Consider the following 24,007-nt stretch of genomic DNA (forward strand, 5'->3'; position numbering starts at 1 on the left):
TAAATAAATCTTTAAAAAAAAAAGAAAAGAAAAGAAAAGAAATCTTAAAAAAACCTTTTGTTATCTAGGATTAGAAAAGAACTTCTTAGATTTTCTTTGAGCATAACAACAGCAGTAGAGCTGGAGAGAGAACTCAGTGGTTAAGAGCACTTGCTCTTCTTTCAGAGGTTCCCAGCACTCGCATGGCCGTTCCTAAGTGTAACTCTTGATTGAGGAATCAGATACTTTCTTCTGGCCTCTGTGGACACCTGGTACATGTTGGTACAACAGACATATATGCAGGCAAACATACACATGAAATAAAATGTAGTAAGTTTTAAAGGAAGTTTTCAGTAAATAAAATTGATGGTCTACTTTTTAAATTGTAACCAAAGGGTAGAGCAGACAGATGAGAAAAGAAAACCGAAATATTACAAACCTGTAGGCAATCCTTCAAACAGCAATGACATACCAGTCCACACTAGTTTGAGTACAAGAATTGTCCAGCTGGTTGTTGTCAGGTAGTGTGGGCTCCAGGACGGGTATACTGTTGGTAGGTATATCATTTGTCAGGTAGTGTGGGCTCCAGGACGGGTATACTGTTGGTAGGTATATCATTTGTCAGGTAGTGTGGGCTCCAGGACGGGTGTACTATTGGTAGGTATATCATTTGGAGTGGCCACTGTAGACAGAATTTGCCGGGTGCCTTGAGTCCTTAGGATTTATAGTAGTAGAAAGTAGATGAAAGTCCAGGCTCCTCTACCAGGGCAAAGGTAGATATAAAGAATAGAGGATGTGCACACAGAATGAAATTGCCAGAGTTGAAAGAAGTGGTTATGTATCCTAGAACAGCATGGTAGATCTTAAAATTAGCAGTCAGAAACACTAGAGAATTTTAAATAATGAGAAGTATTTTCACAAAACAAAATATGGGTGATTTCATAATTTAAAACAAAAACATATCAAGCTTAATATTTAAGTGTGGTTGAAGAATGAAATAGAGATGAAAGAGATATGTTTGTTTGTTTAAGAAGGCTCTGAAAGATTTGATCACCCAGAGTGCCTGGAACTTCCTGGATTTGTCCCTTTTTCCTCCTGTTAGTGATCCCAGCAAAAATGGTATTATCTTGTGGCTGGCCAGGTGGTTGCTAACAGCAGGACATTTGGGGCAGTGGTACTTACAGGTTGAAGAGCTCTGTAACTTAGCTTGCTTACCAAGAAAGCAACACTCAGATAAGCAAATGCTTAACTATCCATCATTGTTCTAAACGTCCTGTAATGTTAACAGAGCAACTCTATGGACTTTGTAGATTTCTGTCAAACAAGCTTAAAAGCTGAATTCAAATAATAGAGTCAAGGTAGGATGTAAAAAAGTACTTTTTAAAAAATGGGTATGGGGCCAGGAGGTGGTGTGTGGCACATGCCTTTAATCCCAGCACCCACAGTGCTCACACATACACATTGGTGCTTTTTTTTTTTTTTTTTCGAGACAGGGTTTCGCCGTAGCTTTTGGTTCCTGTCCTGGAACTAGCTCTTATAGACCAGACTGGCCTCGAACTCACAGAGATCCGCCTGCCTCTGCCTCCCGAGTGCTGGGATTAAAGGCATGCGCCGCCACCTCCGCCTGGCCACATTGGTGCTTTTAAAGAATAATCAGTGCTAGTGAGATGACTCAACTGTTAAGAGCACTTGTTCTTGCAGGGTTCAGATCCGTTCATAACTATCCATAACTCATAACTCCAGTTCCAAGATATCAGTGCTTTCTGACCCCTGGGAGTCAGGTACACACATAACACACATACATACATGCAGGCAAAGCACTCATACACATAAAATAATGGTTTTTTAAAAATTAGAAATCTTGCATACTCATGTTCATAGGAGTATTATCCATGTGGCCAAGAGTAAAAGTGGTTCAGGTGTCCACCTCTTGGTGAACAAGAGACAGATCCCTTAGTCACTGCTACAACATAGATGAATGAGGACATTGTAAATGAAATACACAAATAGTGTATGGTTCTACGTCTTGTAGACCAGGCTGGCCTCGAACTCCCAGAGATCCGCCTGCCTCTGCCTCCCAAGTGCTGGGATTAAAGGCGTGCGCCACCACCGCCCGACTGTATGGTTCTACTTTTATCAGCTGTCTGAAATAGGGCACCTTGTGGGCTTAGAGTTTCAAGTGTACAAGATCAAGTGTTTGACTGTGATGGTGCTTTGCACTACTGAAGAACCTCAAGAAGTGCAATTCAGACCTGCCTGAAACTCAGTCTGCCATCCGGCCTAGGGATGGGACTCACAGTCCTATGCTTCAGCTGGCCAAGTACGGACATCATAGGCATGAGTCACTCTGGATGCTAATTTTATATCATGTACTGTTTTACCACTGTTAAAAATCAAGAATTTATTAGTGATAAGTAAGTGTGTGTTGGTGCCTGCTTGCTAATTGATTTTGTTGTCATTGATCCCACCAATGGGATGAAATTTCCGAAAGTATCCTTTTGTTTTCTAGGCTTCTTTAGCAGAGACAGATAAAATCACTCTGGAGGTAGCAAAACTTATCAAAGATGACTTCCTACAGCAAAATGGGTACACTCCTTACGACAGGTATGCTGTGCTAATTTTCCTCCCCTCTTCTCCCTTAGACAAGGTTTCTTTGTATAGCCCTGGCTGTCCTGGAACTCACTCTGTAGAACAGTCTGGCCTCTAACTCTCAGAGATCTGACTGTCTCTATCTCCAGAGTGCTGGGATTTAAAAGTATGTACCACCACACCAGGCCTAATTTCCTCTTTTTTAATGTATTTTTGTTTGTTTTATGTGCATTGGTGTTTTACCTGCATGTGTGAAGGTGTCAGATCTTGGAGTTATAGACATTTGAAGACTTTGTGTTGTATTTTGGCAAAGAAGCTGCCTGCACATTGAAAACTTGCTCATACATGTACATTCTGACTCAGTATATTGCTTGTTCTCTATGTTTATAGCAGATATCTAATGTGCCCATGCATCACAGTTTGCTTGTTAGTCAAATTCTGCTGTTTTCACGCACACAAATGTCTATAATTAGACTGAGTTATGGCTTTGTGCCAGACCTGGGGAGCATCCCCTGCCTCATCTTTCTTTCCTGCTGCTTTCTCCTGTCTTTGCCAAAGTATTCATTTTGTGCTACCCCTGTCTAATTTCCCCAGGACCCCAAGCTTCTTGCTACAGAAGATCTTGTTGAGATCCCGTCCTACCTTCTCCCACCCCTGCCCAGTGCCTGCTTGTTTTCACTCTCTACTAGTGCTATTCTTGGTTAGACAGCCTGTTTCTTTTCCACATTGAGAATTTGAGCCGTGTGTCTTAAGCTAACCTTCTCTCTCTTAAATCATATTTGACTCCATAAAAGACCAGAAAGAGCTAGGGAAGTGGCTCAGTGTACCTGATTCCAAGCCCTCCAAATGCACACAAAGCCAAGGACAGTAGCACACATCCATGTCTTACTCCCCTGATAATGAGGTGAATGCTGTCAGGGCCTGCAGAAGCTAGTGTGGTGCACACAGTGGTAGACAGAAGAGACTCTGTCCTGGAAAAGGTGAAAACTGAACAAGTAGGAGTGATCAGAATGGACCCCTGATAATGAGGCGAATGCTGTCAGGGCCTGCAGAAGCTAGTGTGGTGCACACAGTGGTAGACAGAAGAGACTCTGTCCTGGAAAAGGTGAAAACTGAACAAGTAGGAGTGATCAGAATGGAGTGAACATAAAAAATAAGTCAGTATGTCAGCATCAGAACTCTGATCTGGGGCTGGAGAGATGGCTCAGAGGTTAAGAGCACTGGCTGCTCTTCCAGAGGTCCTGAGTTCAATTCCCAGCAACCACATGGTGGCTCACAACCATCTGTACTGACATCTGGTGCCCTCCTCTGGCATGTGGGCAGAGGCAGAATGTTGTATACATAATAAATAAATAAATCTTTAAAAAAAAAAAAAAGAACTCTGATCTGTCCTGAATGAACCACCATATAAAGAAAAGAGGGGCAGAATTCTTCAGAAAGACTGTATTAAAATACATGGAATTGAGCATTTGCTTGTGTGTGTGTGCATGTGTGTATCTGTGCACACACATCCGTGTGTCTATGCTTTTTAAAGGTATAGATAGGCCGGATGGTGGTGGTGCACATCTTTAATCCCAGCACTCGGGAGGCAGAGGCTGGTGGATCTCTGTGAGTTCAAGGCCAGCCTGGTCTATAAGAGCTAGTTCCAGGACAGGCCCCAAAGCTACAGAGAAACCCTGTCTCCAAAAACAAACAAACAAAAACAAGTAAAGGTATATGTAGATAATACTGAATATACTAAAGGGCACTGAAGATTGGGGGTAGCTTACTTGGCATACCCAAGACTCAGTTCAGCACAGTGAGAAGAGAACGGGGTAGGGGGAGACAGGGTAACTTCGGAACTTTGCAATTCTCTGCTTTCCTGTTTCTCATTAAACCTCATCTCTGATCACAGGGAGTCTTGACAACTCAGTTGCTTTCCCACTCGAGTCACACATTTAACTGCTTGTACCAAAACAGACTGCCAAGCCATTAGAGTGTGGCTGTGCTGCCTCACTGTGTTCTGTTTAATATTAGAGGCAGAATATATGTGCAAAGACACCAATGACTGGTAATTCGTAGAGTTTCATTTGATAAAAGTGTGAGTTTGCGTTGTAGGTTGTTTTTGCTAACTGCCCTTTTGTTCATTTTCCCCAGGTTCTGTCCATTCTATAAGACAGTGGGGATGCTGTCCAACATGATTTCCTTTTATGACATGGCCCGTAGAGCTGTTGAGACCACTGCCCAGAGTGACAATAAAATCACATGGTCCATTATCCGTGAGCACATGGGGGAGATCCTCTATAAACTTTCCTCCATGAAATTTAAGGTACAGTTTCTTTCTGCTGTAGCCTTTGTTAGAGAGAAGCCAACCTTCCTCCTTCCCTCCCTCACTTTTTCTTCCTGCCCTATTTGAGTTCCAAACCTGAGATATGAAATTTGCGTTTTTCTTTTTTAAGGTTTACTTCACTTTACATCTGTGTGCCACATGTGTGCAGGTACCTGTGGAAGCCATAAGTAGGTGTTGGATTACCTGGAGTTTGTGCATGTGCACAGTGTGGGTGCTGGGAACTAAACTTGGCTCCTGGAAAAACAGCAAGTCTTTAACTGCTGGGCCATCTCTAAGTTCCTGAAATTTGCATTTTTCATTTTACAATGCTTAGGTTGTATAAAACCAAAACAGTCTTCCAAGTAATGGAATCCCAGTGATAAAGGTTGTAGTGCTGGCGAGTTGGCTCACCAGTCAAGAGCACTGACTGCTCTTGAAGAGGGCCTGGGTTTGCTCCCCAGCACCACGTGATGTATCACACTCGTGAAACTCTGAGGATGTGGCATCTTTCGTGACCCCTAAGGGCTCTGGCACACAAATGATGTACCAATGATGGAGGAAGGTACATACCAATATATACTCAGGCACACCACACACATTTAAAACATAATAGTGTATCATGTCTAAAATAAATCCTAATGCCTTTTCTCCCTGTCTTAGCGACTAGGCAGTTTAGAGTGACTTCCAGGCTAGATGGAGTTAATTTACTAAAGTATCTATTATCTTGCCTAGACTCCACGTTCTCATAGCAAAGCTTAACCAGTTCAGTGAACTTTCCAGTAGAAACCCACATATATGAGTGTTTTTATAAGTAGTTGATGAATTGGATTACATTGCATTATTTCTAAGTCATGATATTAAGCATATGTATTACTCACCCATTGAAAATGATGCTCTGGATATATTTATACTACAGAAACACAGACCTGGAGGCCACAAAATGGCCTAGTGGGTAATGGTACTTGCTCCTAAGCCTGATGACCTGGATTGAGTTAGATGTGCTGTATTGACTTACTGTGATGCTCCAGCCTTCCACAGGAAATCCACTGAGTTAACACCCGCTTATGTGTGATGCTACAGGATTTCCACTGATGGACACGCTGCTGAGGTTTGAGCACTGAGTGTCAGCAGCAGGCAAAATTCAAAACTGAAATAATCAGTTTTGTTTTATTTTAGTCCATTTGCACATTTCCACTGTAAAAGAAAATGGGGTAGTTTTGACTCCTACCTGTGATTCATCAGTGTACCTCAACCTGACCTGGTATTCCATATGAATTGCATCTTGAAAATTGTTTCCCCACTTGGGAGGCAGGGGCAGGCGGATCTCTGTGAGTTCGAGACCAGCCTGGTCTAGAAGAGCTAGTTCCAGGACAGGCTCCAAAACCACAGAGAAACCCTGTCTCGAAAAAAAAAAAAAAAAATTGTTTCCCATAGGTAAATTGAATTTGTATTATTTTCTTTTTCAGGATCCAGTGAAAGATGGTGAGGCAAAGATCAAGGCGGACTACGCACAACTTCTTGAAGACATGCAGAATGCATTCCGTAGCCTCGAAGATTAGAACTGTGGTCTCTCTCCTCTGTCTCAGCAAGCTATGTGTATATTTTCCTGAATTTTTCATCTCAAATCCTTTGCTTCCATATTGTGCAGCTTTGAGACTAGTGCCTCTGTGTGTTCTCATTTGTCTTGCTGTTTCTTTGGTAGGTCTTACAAAACAAACATTCCTATGTGCCAGTGTTTGAAGGGGCTCCCTGACCTTTATCTGAATTGGTGAATGCGTTCTCATGGCACACAATGGCTGCACTACTGTAAATGTGTCTGAAGGTGGCCACCCCTTCCCTCATCTCCACTAAAGTGTAAACAGGACCGCTCATGGACTCTACTGGAAGTGGAAGGCCAGATCTCGGTACCCGTGGATGGGTACTTAGGGAACGGCTCTGCGTTTGTGGCCAGACCGCTTGCAGCTCTGTGTTTTATTGTGTAACCATTTTGTAAGAAATATTTCCATTTAAAAACATAAAAGATTAATGTTCCAATTATACATAGCTTCCCCCATTATCAATCAGGAGTGTTTATGGGGTACTTGGGAACTATTTTGTCTTTATAACAGGCATTTGCAAGGCTGAGCTTAACAGATAATTCAGTTCCCTCTGAAAATGTGACAGAAAGAAAAATAGAGTCAGGTGGTCAGACTTAAATTAACATCATCTTGTTAAAGTATATTTTATTTCACTAAGAGAAATTCAATATCAAGGACTTTTATATACTCAATTATTAAGAATATTTTTTTTAAGTACAATTTAAAAATCATTGAAAATATGATCCACATCATAGCTGTTCTTTTCCTCAAACTTAGGTGGACAAGCTTCTCAGAGTGGCAGTGGGAAGTGGAATGCCACAAAGAAACATAATAGTGATTACAGGCATTTGCCCCTTTAAGAACAGCTGTGCTGTAGTGATTCTTGGGGCCAGAGTGGCATTCTTACAAGGTACATGTGTCATGTTTGTTTGCTTGTTGAAATTCTAAAAACAGTGAGTCTACCAATTGCAGAAATATTACTTTTATGTTTTTTATTCACTGCTCAGAGAGCTTCTCAACATATCTGTGGTCATAGCAGCATGATAGTTTCCATTCTGTGACTAGATGAATTATTCTTGTATTTAACTGGTAACAAAAACTGGGTCATAAAAAAGAGAAAAAAAATCAATTCTGTCTCACTGTTTCAGTATGTTTCAATAATAGTTTCCATGTTTGCACAATGAGGCACATTTCTGAGAACTTGGAGAGCTAGCCCCTGTTCACTCTCTGGCTGATATTGCTAGCACCATGCTTCCTCTTCAAGAGGGGGAAGGGTACTCAATATGTCTGACACTCTCAAGTACACAAGTGTAATAACAAAGTATTTATTTTAAGCCTGAGTATGTTATTTAAATTATTAGGTGGTACATTTCTTTTGGTCTTTTGGATAGACGTACATAATGTGTAAATCCTTGCGTAGTGCATGTCTTTACACAGTGGACTGCTGTTCAGGAAGGGTCTTTTTCCATGCAATGTTTTAAAGACTGTTAAACGATGTTGACAGATACCGATTATGCAATGACTTGTTGACATGTGGATTAATGGTGCTGCTTAATCAGTTTGCTTCCAATGTGACTTCATATCCAGAGACCCTGACTATTGGAAATGAAAAAGATCTCAAAACCTTTCTACTTACACCTACCAGCAAACTAGGCTTGTGACCAGAGTGAATGATCCAAAGAAACTACTTGACCAAGTTTGGCTTTGTTGTCCTGGATTTGCCATGTGCATTATCCTCCTTTTAAGAATGTTGATGTATGAGTGCAAAGAAACTAGAGAAATGTTGCTCAGATTTCCACTGTAACTTTCCTTTTATCCACATTGTAGAGTTTTGGATTGTTCACTGATAGTGTTTCTTTAGTAAGGCTAGGTTAAAATACAGCGATCTTTTTAAAAGATTATGCAGTTCTATTTATTGTGCTGTGCCTGGTCCTGAGTGCAGCCAGTTAAACAAGTTTCATAGTATTTTTCCAGTGTTAAATCTCACACCTACACCCTTTGGAAACTTCCATCCTGAACAACGAATAGAAGAGGCTATATAAATTGTCTCCTTATCCTTAAGATTTCACTGTCTTTATGTCAAGAGTAATGTATAATTATTAAAGTCTATGAAAAATAAAAAGTGGATTTAAATTAACTTTACTTTCCTTTTTTGGGGGAGCACAAGATCTCTTAGAAAACATTCCACCTTATATTTTGACTTAGTGTTACAATATGTCCTTTTGAAAATGTTTCACTTTATAGATTACTGCATCATGAGTTTGGATTGTGGCATTCACAGTAGCCTACAGTCATATCACTCGGTAGGTGGGAAGTACAGCTTACAGAATCTTATCCCATTCTGACCACTGACCAAGTGAGTGTTTTTTCAAAATTAGAGGTGATCCATGGAACTCATTCCATTTTTGTTCAATTTGAACTAAGTCTTGCAGTTTGCAATGTAAATAACTTTAGACCTAATATAGCAATTTACCAACATCCATTGTTGCTCTCCAATATGTTATCTCGATGTGTATATGTGGGAGTGACTAGATTGGTTTGCATGGTCACAGTAGCCATCTGCCTGTTCAGCAGTACTCGGTACAAGAATGACTGATGAAACAACCCCCAGGCCAAGGCTGACAGCCGAGGTGTTTCCTTGAGAGTCCATGTGAGAAGGCTGGAGAAGCTGGAGTCGGCATCTGTGGGTGATGGCAGCAGTACAGACATTCAGGAAGAGAGGAGTTTGCATTAGCTGGCTTCCTCCTGCCTATTGGATGATGCCAACCAACCACATTTAAGACTGGCCTTCCCTCTTAGTTGGTATACTAACCATCTCTAGAATTGGCTCACAGACACATCATGAAATGCGCTTCACTAATACAGGTATCTCTCAACTTGCATGTTAGTCAGGGTTCTCCAGGGGAACAGAACACAGGTAAAAGGAGGTTACTGGCTTGGCTTATAAAATACACACTGATAGCCTAAAAATGTCTTACACTGGATATACCTAGAATATGGTAGCTGCTCAGTCCACAGGCTGCAGCCTTAGCATCATAGTCTGTTGATGAAGGTCCAGAGGATTGCTCAAGACTAGTCTTCAGTCACGTTGGAAGCCAAGGAGACTGAATTCTGATGTCAGTGAAGAATGGTAGCCACAGTGGCAGTGGCAGCAGAAGAGTAGATGAATTTGCCTGCATAACATGAATGTTTTAATTTATAGATTACTTGCATGGAAAAAAGCAAACATCTTTTTCCCTTGGGCTTCCTCATTCCTGGGTCAACACTGGAAGGTACTGCCCAGATCAGTTAATGTAATACAGAAAAATCTCTTGTTGAGTGTGTCTTGTGGATTTGCGATCTAGTTAGACTGGTAACCAAGGTTAACCAACCCTGAAGGTGTTATTAGTTAGAGTTCTCTAGAGAAAGAACTGATAGCATATATATATGGGACAGAGTGAAGCCGGCCAGACCACACAGCTGTGGCCTGCTGAGTTATCTAGTCTGCAGTAGTACAGGCTTATGAGTGTGTCCTTCAGCACTCAAAGTAAGGATGGATTGTTAAAAACAGGGTTAGTGTCTTAAGTATATGCTTTCATTAGATGTTTTCCTGGTCGTCCAAAGATAAGAGGCATATAGTATGACGTTAACAACCTAGGCCCCACTCTAAACCAGCTGGGGCGGGGGTGTCTTTCAGCTCCAGAAGGAATAGAAGAATCTATCTTAATACACCTCCCTGGTAATTCTTACAGGGGGCCAAGTCTGGGGAGGATGCGTAGCTTCAGTACTTAGCTATAAAGGCTAACACAAGAGACTTAAATGGAAATAAATATGCTCTCAAACGTTCGCTAGTTTTATCACAGTCTCAGTATCGTACAATTTTTGCCATTTATCTTGACATTCCTTGGTACGCGTGCCCAACAGTTCTGTGCTGAGTCACATGGGTTGGCTCAGATACAAAACAGTCTGGCAATGGGACAGAGCTTTCCTAAATCATGAAAGTTGAGCAGTGTTGTTATACCTACGGATTTCAAACGATTCCGTGATTGTTTCGGGAATACACTTATGGACGAGCAGTTCCTCTTCTGCACACGTCTCTAGAAGCAGATTTTAAAAAACGATCAAAAGGATGCAATTCTGAAGGCTTAGTTCATGAATATAATTACACGGGGTATAATTTAATCCCATTTTAAAAATTTGTCCAGGATTTAAAATTCCTTTTTCTTTACTCTATCGTGATGATTTTTAGTTCAGATTTTAACCATCATCTGAATAGCTCTTCTGTTTTTATGGGTCCCAAATAACTAGTACATTTAGCATTTACTTGATGACTTAAAATTGCACTAAGAGTTTTGGGACACCTTGTGTAAAAGCTCTAAATTGCCTTCAATCACATAAAACCATACTCACAGGCTTTATTTTCAAATCGTGCACTTTATTTTAAAGTCTTTATGAACCCCCTTTGTTGAAGTCCCTTAAAAAGTGATTTAGTGCTGTGTTTCCCGCGTGTTACATTGCAGGCTGGCTCTTTGGTGCAAATACTAAAATGGAAATTGGGGTACAAGTTGCTCAATAGGAATCAACAATTCAGAAAGGAAGGGGCGCGGAGGCAGGATGAGAAGAGAGTTCTGCGAGCATCAGCAGCCTGACTTAAAGTGTGGCCAGTTTCGGTGGCAGCTCTGGGGTAAATATTGCCAGAGTGGGAGGTTCATCCTGAAGTGGCCAGTTCTGTTGTTCCTTATCTCTTAGTTCCCAGATTACGGAAATCATAAGAGAATAGTCCCAGAGTCGTGAAAGGAGGCCACAAACACGAATTAAAGCAAGAGGTACGTGTAAACTAAAAGCCAGATTAACTATATCAGCATCAGTTAAGATATAAGACAACACTGAGTACGTATTTAAAAGACTGTCAGGTGAATACTGACCCCAGTTTCAGATGTGGAGTTAGAGAAATGTCTTAACAGTTAAGAGGCCTTGCTGCTCTTGCAGACCAGAATTTGGTTCGAAGCACCCAGGTCCAACAGCTCACAGTGGCCTGTGACTCCAGCTCCAGGGATCCAGTGCCCTCTTTTGGCTTCTGGAGGAACAGTGTGTGCATACACACACAAATAGAAATCATAAAAACTACAGATGTAGCTATGTCCTGGTTAGTTTTTATGTCAACTTGACATGAGCTAGAGTTACCCAAAAGAAGGAAGCCTCAGTTGAGAAAATGCCTCCATAAGATCCCGCTGTTAGGCCTTTTCTTAATTACTGATAGATATGGGGCAAGTTCAGCCCATTGTGGGTGGTGCCAAACCTTGACTGGTGGCTCTGGGTTCTATAGGAGAGCAGGCTAAGCAGGCCATGGGAAGCAAGCCAGTAAGTAGCGCCCTTGCATGGTCTCTGCATCAATTCCTGCTTCCAGGTTCCTGCCCTGTTTTAGTTCCTGTCCTGACTTCCTTCCATGATGGACTACAATGTGGAAGTGCAAGCCCAATAAACCCTGTGCTCCCCAACTTGCTTTTGGGTCATGGTGTTTCTTTGTAGCAACTGCAACACTCAGACAGGGTACTTCAAAGCTAAGATTGTTTTTCTTGATATTTGAATCATGTGGTTGTTAGTCAAAGTGATAAAATTCTGTCACTAGGTAAGCGTTGAGCATCATTCACACAGGTTTGGGAGAATTTTAAATTAGGATTGAACAGATCCCCAGAATGTAGAGGTCCTTAGTAGGAACTAACAAATGCAGCTGCAAATGCACCCCTGCCCCGGCTGCTCCTGCTCTGCCCAAAGGAAGTGTAGCATGAACCCTATCACCTGTATTAAGTCGTACTCACCCCAGATTCAGTGGCAGTCTACTTGAACTCTTGTAGAAAATGACAGCATGACATTGTGTCATGTCGGTTATCTCCGCACTTGGGAGTGAAAGCAAAAGGTGATATTCAACATTGGACTCAGCTATAGAGGTAGTTCAAGCCAGCCTGCACGATCTGAGACCCTGTAGCGCACAACAAGGAATACCAATCCCTAGTTGTTAAAACTGCTTGGGAAGGATTAGGGTGTGTGGCCTTTTGGAGATGTATTACCAGGGGCAGTTTTGAGGTTTCAAAAGTCCTTGCCATTCCCAGCTAGCTCTCCCTGCCTAGTGACTTAGGGTTAGGATGTAAGCACTCAGCTAGTGCCCCTGCACCGTGCACGCCTGCCTGCTGCCATGTCCGCTACCATGGTGATCATGGATTGCAACCCTCGAAACTTGAGCCCCAATAAACATCTGCACTTATAAGTTGCCTTGGTCATGATGTCATCACAGCAAGAAATGCTTGCACATTTACATATTTAATTACATATTTCACAACACTTTTCTTATATTTGAGCTAAATGTTACCTTTTTTTTTTAATAAAACGTGTACCTAAATTGTCAATTTTATTTCTGGATAATAAAGAGGAAAATGATCAAGCTGGTTGTGGTGGCACATGTTGGTAATACCCACACTCTGGAGGCTGAGAAAGGAAAATCACAAGTTCAAGGGCAGTCTTGCTCCTTGGTAAGTCTGTCTAAAAATAATAGCAACCAAATCTACAAATATTTAACAAACTAGGTGTTGGAGTGTTGTGGGAACTCCTTCAGCCAATAGCCTCTAAGATCCCGGCCTGCTTTGGGCGTAGTCTCGTGTATTATAAATGCAGATGAAAAGCGTGTGCGGACCTCTTGGCTGCTGGATTCAGTTCCAGTTCCCAGTGCACGCAGAGGACTGTGTATTGCTACCCTTTCTGTGAGTTCACCCCCTATTAAATAAACCTTTATTATACTCCATTCTGGGCTAGTGTGGGACCATTTTATTTTAAACTGAAACATTAGAGGGCTGGGGATTTAGTTAATTCTCAGAGTTCCTGGTCACTTTGTAAGAGGACCTGGGTTCCATCCTACACACACACACATGTGCGTGCACACGCACAAAGACATATACACAAATGGACACACATTGATACACAAAACACAGATACATGCACACAGACACAAACCCACACATACATACACACTAATAGGGACATACACAGAGAAAGATGTGCACACACACACATACATACACACACAAACACTGCCGTCATTGAGTAGCATGTCCGGGAGTTCCATTTGATATGCAATAAAATCATAGCATGAAGGGGAGATGAATATTGAAGGGTCACCCATTCTCCCTCCGATGCTGTTACATGGCAAGTTGCTGGTTGTCTAGTGCTACAGAGTAAGAACATATCTCAAAATGAAGCAGACGTAAGGATACCCTGAACAGAGTTCCGGGGTATGGGACAGCTAATGCCTCACAACCAAGTTAATGAGCCCTGGACAGATTTTGTCTCCACGCACACTTTACAGAAAAGCCCTTTTAGCAAAAACACCTACACACCATACATATATTGAAGATATTTGCTTACTTTTATTGAAAATAGTTTAATCTTTTAATTTTGCTTTTGAGAAGTATTTTGAATAGCAATGACCCAAGATTCAAAATGAAGAGACATTTAAATAATCAGAAGTTGGGTTTATTTTTAATTTATTAATGAGTAGTATTAAAAATAGTTGAGTCAAAATATAAACCCAAGTAAATGATAAAGAGGGCAAAAGGAAAGAGAAAAACCAATCCACAAAATCTGATGTGCAGTAGTCTCTGTTGGAGAGCTAGCCTTGGCCCCTCACTGAGCCACCTGGAAATGGACAGTTCCAGACTCCCAACACTGAAGTGGGCCCTTGGCCCATGGGAACCACCACACTGGGCAACGAGGGGAAGCCTCTGTGCCTCCAGGATACCAACCCTCCTGCCTCAGGGTGACAGTTTATGGTGGTCTTCAGGCTCCAGACCTCCTGTGGGATCTGGCTGAGGCTAAACTTTGGGTATGTCCACTATTCTCTCCTGTTTTCTCACTCTTGTGTCCCCTGAGAAGGCTCTTCCTGATGTCACTTCACAGCCCTCTCTGTTGGAGGCCCGACTCTGGCTGACAAAACTGAGGCTGTTCTGTCCTCCATAGATATTGTCGCTGAGCAGAAACAGCTGTAGGGTTGCCCAGTTCTGTGGCCTGGGGTCAGAACAGCAGCCTATACTGAGACGTGCTCACGAATAGAAGGCCTTCAAGGGATTTGAAGCAGTGTGGACTTTAGGACTGAGGATGTGGTTCAGTGGCAGAGCAGTCACTTAGCACGCACAAGGCTCTGTCTTAATCTCTAGCATCACCCCCCAACCACCACCAAAGGAGCACAGTATTTCCCCATCAGGAACCAAACGATGTTCACTTGAACTTTCCCCTTCAGTATAAATTTATGTGTGGGGGCATCTTCCTTGCATGCATGCTGTGCACCACATAAGTGCAGGCCCTGCAGAGGCCAAAGACGGCATTGCACCCCCCCCCCCCGGAACTGAAGATACAGATGGTTGTGAGCCACCTTTTGAGTGATGGGATTTGAACCTAGTCCTCTTTTGTAAATAGAAGTTTCTCTGTTCCACCCCGCCCCGCAGCTGCTTTTAAATAATTACAGAATGTTTGGCCTATAGTTCAGGCTTATTACTAACTAGCTCTTAGATTTAAATTAACCCATTTCTATTAATCTATGTATTGCCTCATGGCCATGGCTTTACCAGTCTGTTAGCATCTTGTTCCTTGGGTGGCTGGCTCGCGTCTCTCTCCCCACCCCCACTCTGCCCTTCTTTCACCCTGTATCTTCAGTTTGGCTTTCCCACCTGGCTTTATTCTGCCTGGCTATAGGCCAAAGCAGCTTCTACATTAACCCATGAGAGGAATACATATTTACAGCATACAAAACGATTATCCCACAGCACTCTCTTTTTTTTGTTTTTCTGAGACAGGATTTCTCTCTACGTAGTCCTGGCTGTACTGGAACTTGCTCTGTAGACCAGGCTGGCCTCAAACACACAGAGATCTACCTGCCTCTGCCTTCTGAGTGTGGGGATTAAAGTTGTGCACTACCAGGCCCAGCAAATCATTTTTCTACTCAATGCTATCCAGTTTCTATTCTGTTCTAGAATTTAACTCACAGCTAGATTCTGTTTTCTAGGTTGTGTTTATTTTTAGATGTACCCAAGTAAGATTCTCATATGCATTTGTATTCTCTTCTCCCTTTTCGACAAACATAGTTAACATGCATTTCATATTTCATATGTTTTTAGCACAGGTTTACAATCATACTAACCACAATTTCTCTCTCATGTGTTTTGTGTCTGTGTGAGTTTGTGTGTGTGCATGTGTGTATGTGCATCTTTGGTTGTATGTGTGTGTGCATGTGTGTGTCTGTGTGAGAGTATGTGTGAGTGTGTCTGTATGTGTGTCTGTTAGTGCGGGTGTGTGTCTGTGGGGGTGTGCATGTCTGTCGGTGTATTGTGTGTGCATGTGTGTGTCTCTGTGTGTGAGTGTGTGTGTGCATGTGTGTGTGTGTCTGGGTGCATGTGTCTATGCATGAGGCTGTGGAGGATAGAGCTGTTAACATAGCTATGTTCCTCCATCATTCTCCATCTTAATTGCTAAGCCAGGATCTTCCAAGGGACTGAAGCTCACTCACTCAGCTGGACCTGCTAAGCAGCAAGCCCGAAGCTCTTCCTGTTCCATCCTGTGCTGGGACTCCAGGCAGGTATTGCTGCATCTTAGGTGGGTTCAGGTCCTCACGTTTGTACAGCAAGCACTTTACCCACAAAGCCATCTTCCTACTCTTGTGGACACAATTTCTATTCTTATCCTCCTTAGGCAGAATTAGCGTTTACCTATGAATTAGCTGCTAAATTGCTGATGGTCTCTCTAGAGATTTTTATTAAGTACTACCCATTAGAGCCAATGAAATAGATCGCATGGCTTCTGAAGATGGCTACTCTCTAGGAAGAGTCTCGAATAAAGGAGTTATTTGCAGCTGCTGGCTGCTGGAGAAGGGAGAGTCACTTTCCTTTGGGGATGTGGCCGCTAGTTGGTTCCCCACAGCCCAGTGGATGAGCCCACACCCATGTGAATACAGGCAGCACTAATTGTACTCAGTGAGCTGAAATAAATAGGACATGAAGTTAGGAGGGGGTTGTGATGGGTTAGGTAAGGGCATCCTGGAGGACACTGGAAGCTGGAGGGAGGGATAGATATGCTCAAGATACATTGTACACGTGTATGAAATTTTCAAATAAATAAAATTAGAAAAAAATTTCAACACTAATTATACCATTGATAGTTTATTGGGAAACATTAGCTTATATCTTTGCAATAGTAAAGCAATTCTTAAAAGCTTCATCGAAACCTCTGAGGCAATAGGATAGGAGAGAGCTGGAAGAAGCGGCGGGTCAAGGCAGCTGCACCTGTGTATTTAGTAGCAGATGTCATAGTGCGGCATTAGATAGCATAAGGCATCTCAGTTTAGAAACTGGCTTGGGATGGGTTTAAATAATTCACGGTTTAATGAAACATGGATCGAGGAACCTGGAGCAAGTGACCTAGGAACTCTAAGGCTTGCGTTTGTTTGTTTGTTTTTTCCTTTTTCTTCTTACTCAAATACTAACCAGCTTCACGCTACCTTATCTCAGCATTCTAAATTCTGTCCAGTGGTGCTGATGCCTCTGCCCCAGGAAAACTTGCCTCATTGTCTACCCAACCTCTCTCAAGCCTCCTTTCTTCCTTGGCCCTTTCCTATCAGGTTATGAATAAGTTCTGGCTAATTCCAGATCATAATAAAACTTTGTCAGCCGATATCCAACAAGCACTGTCTAGCCCAAGGATGATGGTGCACGCCTTTAGTACTAGCACTTGGGAGACTATGTGAATCTCTGAATCGGAGAACAGCTAAGTCTACATAGAAAGTTCTAGGCCAATCAGAGCTACATGGTGAAACTTTGCCTCAAAACAAACAAATGAAAAGAGAACAAAACAGCTCTAAGCAATATCTAAATTGAAAGACCATTGCGTTTATTGTTTACTTTGTTTAATGTATGATATATATCATACAAAGTAGAAAATATGATATTTACACAAATATTTTTTAAAACACAGTGTAGGAACCCATTACTCGGTTTGAGAAATAGAACATTGGTGTAACAATTGTTTCTTACCCAATTGCTTTCATTTTCTTTCCCCAAAATATAAACATCACTTTGTATTAGTCAGTAGTTGTTTTAAAGCTAGATCATCCACACATGTGCCTCTAAATATATTCATGTTTTTTTTAAAAAAAGGGAAAAGAACTATATACCAAGCACCAATATTACTGTATAAAAAAGGCGGATGTCGCCACTATCATAGGAAGGCTTTCAAAGAAAATACAAGTCCCAGTGCCTGAGGGTCGTGATTTAACTTCAGTTGCTTGAGGGTTCGTGAGTGTCTTTCCAAGAAGGTCTGATGTGGGATGCCCCTCTGTATGCTGTGAATCTGTTTTATTACCATTGGTCTGTGGGCAGCGGAGAATATAACTAGGTGGGAAATCCAAGACAAGAGACAGGGAGAAAGAAGGCACCTTCGGGGAGATGCTAGTACCCACTGGACATGTATTACCGGTAATCCACATGGCACATGGTGAAACACAGATCACTAGAAATGGATTGGTTTATGTGTACAGCTAGCCAGTAAGAAGCCCAAGCCATCATCCAAGCAATTATAATTAAGCCTCAGAATGATTATTTAAGAAGTGGCTGCAGAGACCAGCAAGCAGGAGAGAAACTGGTCCAGTGGGTTTGGGTGAGACAAAGAACAGCTTCCAGCTACAAACGTCGGTGTGAAGGCCTGAGGTTGTCCTGGCAGGCCCAAGGTACTGGTATTTGGAGCGACTGAGAAAAAGGTGCATATCTGGCAAAAAATACAGTCCGAGGATGGACTGTCTGATGTTTGCTGCTTCTAAAGCTTATACGGCCTCCTGCAGCTTTCAGGAACAACCGAGGGAAGCAATCTGTGGGGCGAAGCGGAACGTGAAGGGAGAAGATCCGCTCATCTGGGTTCTCTCTTGGGCGGCCGTGTTCCCGTCGGAACTGGTCACCTCCATAACCAATCCACACTGCCCGATCTGGAAACTGGCTTCAGCATCCCCTTGGCAGCTCTCTTCATCATTCTGCCTCTATTTTCCATTGTCTGCATTCCACATGCTGCTTTTACTTGTTTCTGAATAAACAGTTTCTCAATGCTTTGTTTCTCAAGGAGGGTAAGTAGTGATTTAAGGCGACATTGTACATATGAAAAGTAGAGTTTACCAGGAGCCTGGGGAGAGCAGATGACCTGGGGTACTCTTCTCATTTGTCTCCAGTTTCTGAGGACGTTAGCGAAGCTGTTTCTCTGGCTTTTGAGGACTCTGGTGCAAATCAGCTGGGCCCTCCGCTTTCCCGCTGCTCAGTTTGGGACTTGGCTTTCTCAGTTGTATGAATCCGTCGCTACTTGTCTCATTGCTTCACAGCTTAGAAAATCCCCTTGCTTTTACCTTTCCTTGTCCTTTAAATTTGGCACATCTTAGGAAAAAGATTAAACAATGTCCAGACTGCATTCTCTCACTTTTAAAAAGTGATTCATCTTCATGTATATGAATGTTTTGCCCTCATGTATGTATGTGCACCACATGTGTGCCTGGTGCCCTTGGAGGCCAGAGGAAGGCGTTGGATGCTCTGGAATTGGGATTAGAGACCACTGGAAGCTTCCACGTTCAGGCACTTAACTTGTAAATGATCCCTCCAGCCCCATGTATTTACTCACTTTTGATGAGGTAGCAGAACTAAAAATATGTGACTAAAAATTATTGGTGATATTTCTTGAGAACTTTGAACTAAGCTAATCACATTGATTAGTAAGGAGTTTTGAAGCCAGGTGTGGTGGGGCACACCTGTAATCCCAGTGCTTGGGAGGAAAGACAGAAAGATTTCCAGGACTTCAGGGGCCCTGTATCATAAAAACAAATAAAAAAAATGTGAAATGTTTAAACTCCTTAAAACTAGTCACAAAATGAAATATAAGCTAGAAAGCACACGTCAGGGAACTGCCACTTAGGTAAGAGTGAAATTACAGCGTGTAGAGTATCAGTGCGGCCGGAGGGTCTCTGGGAGACGGTAAGTGGGAAGTCCCACGATGGTGTGTGGTCCCGGCAGTGCACACTCATGTCTTTACATTCCTGCCCCCAATCCCAACCTCTGCCCTTAGTGTTCTACAGAACTCAAGATGAGACATTAACACAATCCCCTTCATTCCAAGTTCTCTGTATTTCCTATGAAATTCTCTGAACTCCCTGAGCCTGACTTTCCTCTGAGGATCTTGCTCTCTCAGCAGGCCGCTCAGGTTTTTTCTCCCCGTGTCACCCGAGGTAGCTGGGCTCATATCCAGTCACCCTGTCACCCTGCTGGTGATACAAAGCCTGACTAGAATGCAGGGCAACAATGTGCAGCTTCTAAAGTTAGGTCATTGTCACTTTCACCTGTCTCTCAGATCATACGTCCTGAGGAAAAGCACGGCCACAACATGAGGACTCAAGCTGTCCTGTGGAGAAGTCCTAGCAGAGAGGCACCGAGGCCCCTGACCAATAGTCAATACCAGGCTGCCAGTACTGTAAGTAAGGCTCTTTGGACATGAATGCCCCAAGCTCAGCCAGGCGGCCTGAGGACCAGAGTGTCACATGATTACCTAGAGCAGACTTGTGATAGACCATGAGCCAGAATTTTCCACTTGTGCTATTTCTATGTCTCTGACCAATGGAGCCACGAGAGATAGTGAATGACTATTCTCGCTTCCAGAATCTATGATTTTACGTGATGTGTCGTGCAGTGATAGTCTCCAGAGGAGCGCCAAAGCCATGGGAAGGGCACTTCTTTTTCTTTCCTTCGTTCTTTCTCAAAAGCCCAGCTTTGAATTCCACGCCTGAAAACTACCTGAGCCGGCTTCTCCTGTTACAGCCATCTGCCAGCTCACAGTTCACGCTCCTCTTTTCTTCTGCTCCTTGGAGGGCTGCTGCTTTTGAATCAGAGTCTCATGTAGCTGGACTGACCTCAAACTCATTCTGTAGCAAAGCCCAGCTGAAGCTGGCCTTGAACTCCCAATCTTGCTACCTTTACCTCCTTAGTGCTATGATTGCTGGCATGTGCCACGGTACCTGGCTCAGACTGAAGAACTCTGGTCCCCGCTTGTGCTCCCCTCCCTCTTCGCTCCTTCTTTTTCTCTTTCCGTAATAGTTTTTTCAGTAACTAAGACAAGACTTTCAAGTCCTGTTGGCGGAGGTTTCTGTCCCACCTGGTCTGGCAATAACTACACAGAAACTATATTACTTGCAATACTGTTTGGCCAATAGCTTAAGCATATTTTTAGCCAGCTGTTATATCCTAAACTAACCCATCTCCATTAATCTGTGTATCACCACATGGCTGTGGCTTTCTAGGTAAAGTTCCATCCCTGGCATCTGTCTCTGGTGGAGCTCCTTGACTTCTCACTGAATCTGCCTACTCTCTTTATATCTCTTCCAGCCTGGCTATATTCTGTAAAGCCATTGGCCAAAAGCAGCTTCTTTATTAACCAATAAAAACAACACATATACAGAAGGACTTCCCACACCAATGTTTCATTGTTTCATTTTTTTACATTGATTTTTAAAGTGATTGTGGTGTGTGTGTGTGTGTGTGTGCGCGCGCGTGCACACACACACACACACACACACACACACACACCTATACACTTGAGTGCAGTGCTGGTAGAAGCCAGAGGATGCCATGGAGCTTGAGTTACAGGAGGCTGAGTTGCCTGAGGAGGGTTCTGGGAAATGAACTCTGATTCTCTCAAGGACGGAACCTTCCAACCGTCTGGTGTTTTGCATATCATATGGCAAAGCTAGAAGCCAGGCTGTGCCGCTCCACAGGGCTTGACCTATCTAGTTCTGTCTCTTCCAGTACTCATGGGTGCTTGCCTGATGCGTTTTATAGGTATAAAAGCGAAACATAAAATTTTATCAGAGGATTTCTAGTTTTTTGTTTGTTTTCTCTTTTCTTGTGAGGCCAGGTCTGATAGGCCTTGAACTTCAATGTGGCACAAGTTACTCTCCAATTCATGGCCTTCCTGCCTCCCTACTGCTTGGTTGAGAGGCCTGTGTATGGTGTCCCGCCTAGAGTGTTCGTTTTTTAAGCATACAGTGACATAGAGAAGTATATCCATATTGGAGATGGATATTCCATATTCTATCTGCAGGACACTCTCTCCTTCCCAAACTGAAATTCCGGTCCCAGCAAAGAGTAATACCCCTCTGCCGTTCACGGCAGATGCAGGAGTCTGTGCCAGGAGTTGAGGCTCATCGCTGATCCCTACTACAGTGTGGTTGACATCCTGGCTAGCAATAACTGTTAAGGACTTCGCCAGAGGCAATAGTCACTAATTGCCACCAGAGGACGCTAAGCACTCTAACTGAAGCACTGGATGGAGATGGGATTCCGAGGGCCGGAGCCGGGGGCGCGCGCCGGGCACGCGCCTGGCCGGCCCTCTCCCGGCCGGGGCTCTCAGGGGCGAGCGTGCGGGGTTCCGCGGGAGCGTGAGGCGATGGAGGGCGCTCTGACTGCCCGCCAGGTAAGCGGCCTCGAGGGGCAGGTTCCCGAGAGGTGGCTTCGCCGACAGTTTCCGCGGCATGGCTGTGTGAACCCACGCCGATTATGATAATTAATTCCTCTTTTTCCCTCCGCCGCCCCCCACCCCGTACTCTTTGGCTTAATTCGAAAAGTTGTTACCAAGGCAACGGTTTTCTGTGTCTCCCGCGAGCCTGTTCCCGGCTGGGCGACGGGAGGGAACCGAGCGTTAAGAGCTTGAATTTGGTCCCCGAAATGTTCCAATCCAGATGTCTCAGCACCAGACCCCAGTGAGTCTGGTTCCACTGTGATTTTGACTTGGGATCCCTTTTGCCAGTTTCCCTTCGCTATCCGCCCTCGGTTAAAAAGACTCACAGAGTTCAAATCCCAGGCTCTCAGCCAACTTTTTGGTTTCGACTAACATTGCCGTTTGTTTACTACCTTCTCTGACATATGGAAGAAGCTGATTATTGGTCTTTAAGGTGAAAGCCTTCTGTTGCAGGGTAAAAGGTTCTCGGGTTGCTCAACGCTGTCCTCAGAGCATCATGGGGGTTGCGTGTAAATATTTTTAGGGAAGTATTTCAGCACACCAAAGGGGACAGTTCACAAACATTACTATGAAATAGGACGCAGGTGAACTCTGTTCTGTCAGCAGGCCGAGTGTGGTGGGAAGAATATGACACCTCTGAGGAGTTAAGGAGTCAAGGTTGAGCGTGAGGGCGTGACGCCAGGCTCAGGTTTTACAGGTGTGAAATGATGTGTCTATTACTGAGGTAATTGTGGTCTCTGGAGAAAGGACACAGAAGGCCTTCCCAGAACAAGGTGAAGAGTGACTTCATACTGAGGCGACAGAAAGGGATCGCAGCGACGGTGTCTGTAGTTGAGCAGGGGTGCTTTGTGTGACTATCCCACGCCACAGGAATGGGCACAGGCCTTCTTTATCGAGTTCCATGGACAACTTGCTCAAGAGTTCAGAGTCCTATTTTGATGAGCAAAGCCTTGGGCACGATGGGTAAATCTAGAACTCTGAAGAGGGTCAGGAGTGATTGGAGAGGCCTTGTAGGTTTAGTATAGGTTTAGTATACACAGACTTGTGTGTGACCTTGCTTTATACTTTGGAGATCAGCAAAACTGCTCACTCCAGAAGGGCCACGCTCAGGCAGTGGCCTGAGACTCTGTAAAATGTACAGGTGCAGCCAGCTGCTAGCCAGAGCATTTCCACATAGTGTTAAGACCACTTCCTGGTCTTAAGTCAGTTGGCAAACCCTTAGAGCCTGCCCTTTACCAAGGGCCCATCTGGTTAAGGGAGAAAGCGATAGTCCTCCACAGAGCTCCAGCTCTTAGGGCAGGGTTGCCTGATGCTGTTTGGAAAGTGTCCAAAGCCTGCTGCCATCCCCTCAGTTGGACCCAAGTTACTTCTCCGGAAGACAGAAGGCCCAAGAGAGGAGTGACTTTCCAGTACTGTATGGCCTCTGTGTGAGCAGTGAGGGCAGGAGAGGCCAGGGCCTCTAGTACTAGTTGTGCCACAAAGCCTAGATTTGGCTTGGTTGGATCTTGCCTTGAGAGTCAGCATTTGATGGTGTTATGGCTGATACTGAACATCAACTTGACCGGATCTAAAATGCCAAAGAGACAAGGTTCTGGGCACGTCTGTGAATGGCTACACTGGACTAGACCCGTTAAGAATTGAAAGAAGGCGCAATTTATTTGTTTATTCGCTGTGTGTGTGAGCATGCTCTTGCCATGGTGCATGCATGGCAGAGGACAACCTGGACAGTTGCCTTCTCTCCTGCCACCACACGGGTATCGAACTGAAGTTCTTAGGTTTAGCAACGAAATGTCCTTATCTGCGGAACCACTCACCAGCCCAGGGCAGCGATTTTGATGGCCAAAGTCAGAAGGAAGCTCGCCCGATAACCTTTGTTGTTTGTTTTGTGTTGAGCAACTCCCCAAACACCGTGATTAAAGGCACGAAGATTTGCCAGTGGGTGTATTTCAGTAGATGGCGAATTCCGAACTTCAACTTCTGAGTTATAGAGGCAAAGAAGTCA

At 43.6% G+C, this 24,007-nt stretch overlaps 2 protein-coding genes across 4 annotated transcripts in view; both read left to right on the plus strand.

Moving 5' to 3' along the window:
* The window catches only part of Atp6v1a (ATPase H+ transporting V1 subunit A), a 51,646-nt gene extending 43,056 nt beyond the window's left edge, over window positions 1–8,590 (plus strand). For all 3 annotated transcript variants that reach the window (XM_041672957.1, XM_041672960.1, XM_041672958.1), the window contains exons 14-16: window positions 2,489–2,583; window positions 4,705–4,876; window positions 6,343–8,590. In XM_041672957.1, the coding sequence (XP_041528891.1) occupies window positions 2,489–2,583; window positions 4,705–4,876; window positions 6,343–6,435 (360 nt within the window). In that variant the 3' untranslated portion in view covers window positions 6,436–8,590. The remainder of the gene's footprint in view (window positions 1–2,488; window positions 2,584–4,704; window positions 4,877–6,342) is intronic.
* Window positions 8,591–21,858: 13,268 nt separating this feature from the next.
* The window catches only part of Gramd1c (GRAM domain containing 1C), an 80,034-nt gene continuing 77,885 nt past the window's right edge, over window positions 21,859–24,007 (plus strand). The window contains exon 1 of the mRNA XM_041673403.1: window positions 21,859–21,960. Coding sequence (XP_041529337.1) covers window positions 21,934–21,960 — 27 coding nt within the window. The 5' untranslated portion in view covers window positions 21,859–21,933. The remainder of the gene's footprint in view (window positions 21,961–24,007) is intronic.

The sequence above is a fragment of the Microtus oregoni genome, unplaced genomic scaffold (genome assembly GCF_018167655.1).
Source record: "Microtus oregoni isolate MIOR12 unplaced genomic scaffold, Mior012 000023F_ref0000262, whole genome shotgun sequence".
NCBI classification, from domain to species: domain Eukaryota; kingdom Metazoa; phylum Chordata; class Mammalia; order Rodentia; family Cricetidae; genus Microtus; species Microtus oregoni.